Genomic DNA, 6,975 nt, shown 5'->3' with positions numbered 1-6,975 from the left:
TAAAATTAGTAGGATTAAAAAATATTAAAATTTAATATTACAAAAAATAAGAAAATTTTATATAAAGACTGATCTGATTAATTTTTAAAATTTTAGGGACGAAAATGACCTATATAAATTTATTGAGGAACTAATTTAATTATAAATAAAGTTATGATATGTCAGATGATACTTGACATATTATATATCATTGATATGACACGTCAATCAATTATCTTGTAACAAGTGATATTAATATGTCATGTCATCAGACCACATGTAATTATCTGTTCGACAAAAAGACTAATTTGACACACGTTCTAATTTTCAAAGACAAATTTAAATATTAACCTAAATTTCACATAATTTGTAACCATTTATCATCAAGGTGAGGTATAGAGGTAAATGCATAAGAGCTTAAATCAATGATAAATTGATATATATGATTGGATCATATAAAAAATTTTACTTTTACATGATAAGGTGTATCTTCAAAAGCTAGGTATAATCAGTTTTTGTTTTACATGTTATGTTGTATTATGGTTGTGCCTTAATAATATCTTGAGAGGCTTTGTTCCTCCGTTAAATTCTCTTAATATAATGATTGCTGGTGTTAAGAACTTGTTCTCTTGTAAAGCTTGAGGTTCGTTCTTTTTCTTTCAGTGTAGTGTTGTTTTTGGTTGGCTTGATGGGATGTAGTTTATTCGAGGTTCGTGTGGATGATTGGTTTGAATGATGGTGTTGACTGTTGACTGTTGACTGTTGACTTAATAGCAAACACTATATTGTTGAATCTTATATGAATATTAAATAATTCACTATATCTGTGAAATTTTAATATGAGATGATTCTATTTCCATAGTTAGATAATTTACCTTGTATGTCTATGATACTGTTTTAATATGAGATGATTCTTATATTTTTATCTTCCATGTATTGTTTATCAACAGGTAAAGTGTGCGAATTTAGTTTAATACGCTTTTCGTTCTCTTTCGCTGCTTTATGTGTACGAAATAGTAAAATTTAAAGGAGAACAAGGAAACTATGACAAACAGTAAAGGTATTATTTGATATATGTAATTGATCTCAGCTAGTGAAATAAGGGAAAATTTTTTGAAATAAAATAAAAAAATCATTATTTTTCAAAAACAATTATTGCATCTATATTTAGCGAGATCTAACTTTTTTTTTTATGTATCAGCAAGTTTGTCTGTTGCATCAGCGAACTTGCAAATTTGTTGAAGTTTTGTAGGGACGAACTTCATTAAAAGTAATAAGTTTACCCACCGGTTTGGCAAACTTACTCTTATTTTTATACATTTAGATCATATTGATATATTTTTATTTTTTATTTAATGTAATTTTATTCACAAAATTTATTATTATTTTTTTTTGAAGTGCATAGAGCTCAACACCGTCAGGTGGAGCATTGGAAAAAATAAAACATAAAACAGATACACAACACATCAAAGACTCCAAGAAACCCAAAGACCCCGAGTTATCTTCGACATTGCCATCAACAACTACAAGGTGCAACAATTTTTAATTTAAAATTTAAATTAATAATTTAATTCAATTTGATAAAAAATAAATAAACATAATTAAGTTTAACCCGATAGCATTTAGCTAGTTTAATCTTCTTGCTCATAATGTAAACTGGCAATTTCCTTGTCCACAACTATTTATGCTTGTTTATCCTGTGTCATGAAAACTCTTTTGACTTGTTCTTCACACAAGGTTTTGCTCATTCCAAGTCGCTTTCAGCCATTTGATGATTTGAAACTTGCATTGATATATATATCCCTTTAGTCAAGTTGAGCTATGAACAAATGACAGATCAGTTTTAATAACAAGAAGCACTTTGGAAGAGCTAAAGAGGCCACATAACTTACCAAACGCAAGAAACAGAAGATTCACACACACCTACGGTTGTTTATCCAATCACCATGATTCCTACACTGCAATGGCTAATCTCATGCTGTTGTTCACTTCATTCAGCACCAATGCTGTTCCATAACCATACTTCTCTGTGCCAAAGTTATTTGAGACTTGAGAACTAACCACGTGCATATCAGACATAGTATTAGAGAGAAGTATCAGCAGGGTTCAAAACACATTTTTAATTTGGGCATGCATTTTAATCAGGCAACAAACAGCAGATTAAGAAGAATCTAATGTGGTTAAATTTTAAGATGATCTGGATTTCCAAAGGGTAAGCTTAGTCTTACATCGGCAGCATTCTCAAAACAGAAGCAGGTTTTAAGCTAAACACACAAATCACAAGTTATGACTTTACTTGAACAGGATCTGTTCAATAGGTTTGTACCTCTGTATCCTTGAGTATTAAAAAAACAGGAACTGAAGTCTGGGCGATGAACAGTGATTGTGAGATCGGTGGATGATCGTTCTTTCCACGGTGTTCTGACAGACCTAAAATAGTTCTTTTACAATTTGTGCGCGTCATCCTTGCACAGGGCCATGTTAATCTTCTATGTATCGTTCCAATTATTGCTTTCTCAAAACTCCGGGCGATGTGAGACTTGTTTGCCATTCCTTTCTCGACACTCAATAAAAGTGGAGTTTTTTTACAACTCAGGCTCGAAAAGGAACACAAAGGAAATCACACACTGCATTACAGCTTCAATTTTGGTATTGCTTCATTTTCAGAGATATATATTGGACAGGGTATAGATGCCATTGGTCTCATAATTACCCTACAGCAGGTACGGAAACAAGGAAATAGTTCAAGATCTAGTCATGGGTCTGAATGGCTCTGAATTTTTTCAGTAAGTTCTAATTTCACTTTTTATCTATACAAAAACCATGTGTATTTTTCACTATTTCATCTTCCTTCTCCCTCTCAGATCTTCTCCTGACAGATGTTTTGGGTCCCCTATGGCATCGTACTCTATGTTTAGGTCTATGAAAGTTCCAATTCCAATAGTCACATTAATTTGGCTAGAGATGTCATCGAAGATCTGTAAACGTGGTTACTTTGAGGGATATCCGAAGATAAGAATGGAGATGGGGCATCCGTGACATGGAGATAGAGATCACCCTATGATGAATTTTAGCGTGGGAATGAAGACTACATCCCTATTTCGAGATAATTATATTTCAATTAATTTAATGGGGATCTCTGCTACTTCAAATAGAGCTATTGCCATAGTAAAAGTCTATTAGGTGTATGAGCTGGCTTGTGTTTGTTGTATTTAGATTTCTTCTATACTCATTGAAATTGCATAGTTAGCAATAATATAAGCAGGTGCTAAGTATATTTCAAAATGCTGGATGTTATTATTATAGTAATGATAATGTATAAATTTTGTGCCACAAAATGGACAAGAAAGTATATTGTACCAATACTTTTATGAAATTTTATTGTAACATCTTTTCTCGGCTACATTGTGTCACAGTGCAACGTGTATTGTGTGATAAAGGGGTTGTTGCATTCAAGGACATGGTGAAATAGGACACCGAGGTCGAGATACTAGTGTACTTCCATATTTCTCTGTTTATAGCAACCAAACATCTCTGTATAGTGTATACATCTATATTTATTTATGTCTGAGACACTAACCAAAATTATTACTTTAGAATTATCTGGGTTAGGCGGTCCTGTGAGAAGAAAGATGTTGATCTTGCAATAACCGTGTTGAACTTTTTAAACTGTGTACATTTTCATTTATTGTTTATCCTCAAGGTAATTTAACACGTCATAGCAAGGGATAAATTAATGTCTTTGACTTATCAATGTCAAATGTTTAAAAACTTTGCTGATTGAAACGGATTTGTTTGAAATAAGATTATATCATTAACAAAATATCTTAGTTGAGTAACAAATTAGTGCCAGTTTTTTTTTTTTTTTTTTTTACCAAAGATAGGAGACTCGAACCCGCAACCTCTTAAATGAGTATGGGGAGACTATGCCATTTGAACTATTACTCATTGGGTTAAAAATTTGGAAAGATAAGAGACTCGAACCCGCAACTTCTTAAATGAGTATGGAGAGTCTATGTCATTTGAGTTATTACTCATTGGCAAATTAGTGCCAGTTTAAGCTAGACTAAATGTTACACTGACATCAGTGACATGATATATATATATATATATAACTGCTTGCTATTGATAATTTCTTTATACAAATTGTTGATAATAAATTACTCGTAAAATTGAAGTAAATTATACAAATGAGTGACAAGACAATTAACCCAACGTAGTTATCAAATTGAGAACGAAAAGTAAAAGTAAAGAAATTACGGTAAATATAAATAAATAAATTGACCACAGAAAATCAAAAGATAAATCTTTCATTACTTTCAAAATCAACTGGTAGTTTGTCATTTTCATCAGTGTCCCCCTCCAAGTTCATTCTCCGTAAGCGTACTAGCCATAATTTATGGTAAACAATTACCAAACAAAGCAATATGATGGATGTTCACGGATTTGGAATTACAAATCTCAAGTTCCACCATAATTAACATTTAAAGAAAGATGGTTGGCATCCCAAATAATCATCCGGTTGAATTAACTCATGCAAGAACAGAGAGCTCAGCATTGTTTGAAACACTTATGCTAAACTTTTTTCCTCCAAAAAAAAAAAAGAAAAAAAAAAAGAGAGAGAGAGAAGGATTCAAAGGCCTCAATAAGTTGGCAAAGAACGAAAAATATGATCAAAGAACCTACCATACCATGCTAGATAGGAATCAATGAAAAAATATGATCATAATGCAAAGAACAGATTACAGATTATTAAATAAACCGAAGGCAGGATGGTAATAAAAAAATGCTATGACAACAACCCAAATAATTAACTCCATAAAATCAAGAAGAGATGTGAATTATTGTCTGCTTTTGACATGATAATTATCATACAGCAATGCTACACAAACAACCCAAATAAACAACTACTTAGACAACTGCAAAAGCTAATGTATTTTATACCTTTACTCCTTATACAAAGACACTCCTTCATGCCTTTGGATTTGATAGCCCTTCTAAGAGAAGGTTGCCAGTAGCACTTTCAAAAATAGCTGCACAAAATACCTAACTTTCATGAATGTTTAATTTACAAATTATCCCATTTTAAAAATATTTAATTTTCTACTCATTATTCCCTCACGGTCACAGTGCTTGATTTGTAGAAGAGACTCTTTGAAACTACCTAGCTATCAGGTTGATTTAAACCGAAATCTAATATCATACAATCACTCCGAAGTATATGTATAGCATTTCATTTCTTATCTCAAAGCCTGCATAAATAACTCATTTTATAAAACCATAAACTTAGCCATCTACATACCTGCAAATATATAAACAGTCAAACTTGAAATGCTCTTGTTATTGATTCAATTTTAACTTGAAGTCATCTAATCTAAAAAATCCTAAACTATTTGTTACCCAATTCAATTATACCTTGAAATCATATTTTAGGTTCCAGTTACCTTATGAGCCAACCCAAAAGAGTAAGAGAGGTTTAACCGTTTAACCATGGAGAAGGGGTTTGCGAGGAGGGAGGGAAGGTTAGAGAACTAGAGAAGGAAAAAAAGAAGAGTAAAACTTGTGTGAGTAACAGAAGTTCCAAGACCATTTCAGATTAGATTAGGAAGTGGAGGAAATTAGAACAGCATGTGAGGTCATGCTAATAGATACTTATTTCACATCTTATATTAATCTAGAAAATCACCATTTCTTTTTAATCTCTGATAAATACAAATGGTAAGGATTGCCTAACTGTCAAATGACTAAAAGGGATATGCATCATTAATATCTATCCTAGAAGGACAGCACAGGAACATTAATTCATCAAAGCACTCCATTCGGTAATGTTGATGTCAGGGGATACTTAAAAGTACAGAGGCTTGAATGGCAAACTAAGGATTAACAGTCAAAACATTTCAAGCTCCAACGTGGGAAACAAATCATAGATTATTCCTTCAAAACGCTGTGAGCATTCTCCAAAAGTACAAATTTAGAGTCACCAATAGTTTCTTTGCATCACAATGCATAGATGTAACGAAGGCAAAAAAATATTATTCAACTCACATTCTTCCTTAATGGAAGATAAAAGGAACAAGCTATGAATCTAAGATACACTAAGTAAGCCTCACATAACCATTCTAAAGCAAAAGAATCATAGGAAAGACCAAATTCTATATAAGAACACACATCATTGAGAATACTCAAATGATGTGAGACACAATCCTCTAACACACTATAGCGCTAACTCAACATTAAGTCACCAATCTTGAAGGTCACATGAAACCCCAAGTAATGCTTATCACATGAAGGTAGAGAAAAAACACTATACTATACTAAAACATTAAGAGGAAAATAGAAAAGAAAAAAGAGAGGCCTATTAATTCTGTTATTTTCGGGAAGAGTATGTTCTTCCTATCTTTTCTAAACAAATTACACTCCCACGTAAAAAGTTACAAGCTGCTATATGAAAAGTTATCACATTGAAACCATTTCTTGCATCCATACTAATGCCATGATGAGAAACAAACACTCGGAATATGGTAGTAAAGTTCTAAGAGCTAAATCTTCCCCTGAAGAAAAAAACAATAGAACAGGAAAAGAATAAATAACCTCATTTGATCAAGATCCAAGAGCAGTGCCAAGAACAAAGGAGAAGAGCTCGCGAACGGGCGAAAACTCGACGAGGGCAATGTCAACAGCATAGCCAGTAACAGGAAGCTTCAAATCCCTCAAAACAGAGAATCCTTCGGCCATTCTGGGCTTGGGAACGTGCTTGGCAACGGAGCAATGAGGGATCCAATTGTCAACGGAATAGTCAGCGGGAACCTCAACGCCTTCTTTCCTCAAGGCATCGGAGAGCTGAGAGTGGAGCTGCAAGAGGGAAAGCGTGGGAGTGGGAGAGAGAAAGAGGAGGTTGGAGTCGCCGGAGAGAGAGCCGATGGAGGAGAAGGAGAGGGGAAGAGGCTCTTGCTTTGAAGCGAAGGGTTCGAGGATGGAGTCGAATTTGGAAGGGTC

At 33.4% G+C, this 6,975-nt stretch overlaps 1 protein-coding gene across 1 annotated transcript in view; it reads right to left on the bottom strand.

Annotated features, from left to right (window-relative positions):
• LOC107643990 overlaps window positions 4,668-6,975 on the bottom strand; it is a gene marked incomplete in the record, with an annotated part of 2,655 nt that continues 347 nt past the window's right edge. Inside the window, 2 exon segments of the mRNA XM_016347752.2 lie at window positions 4,668-5,012; window positions 6,571-6,975. Of these exon segments, the coding sequence (XP_016203238.1) occupies window positions 6,580-6,975 (396 nt within the window).

The sequence above is a fragment of the Arachis ipaensis genome, chromosome B05 (genome assembly GCF_000816755.2).
Source record: "Arachis ipaensis cultivar K30076 chromosome B05, Araip1.1, whole genome shotgun sequence".
Lineage (NCBI taxonomy): Eukaryota > Viridiplantae > Streptophyta > Magnoliopsida > Fabales > Fabaceae > Arachis > Arachis ipaensis.
Note: the sequence above shows the minus strand (reverse complement) of the source record. Positions and strands in the feature narration are given on the sequence as shown.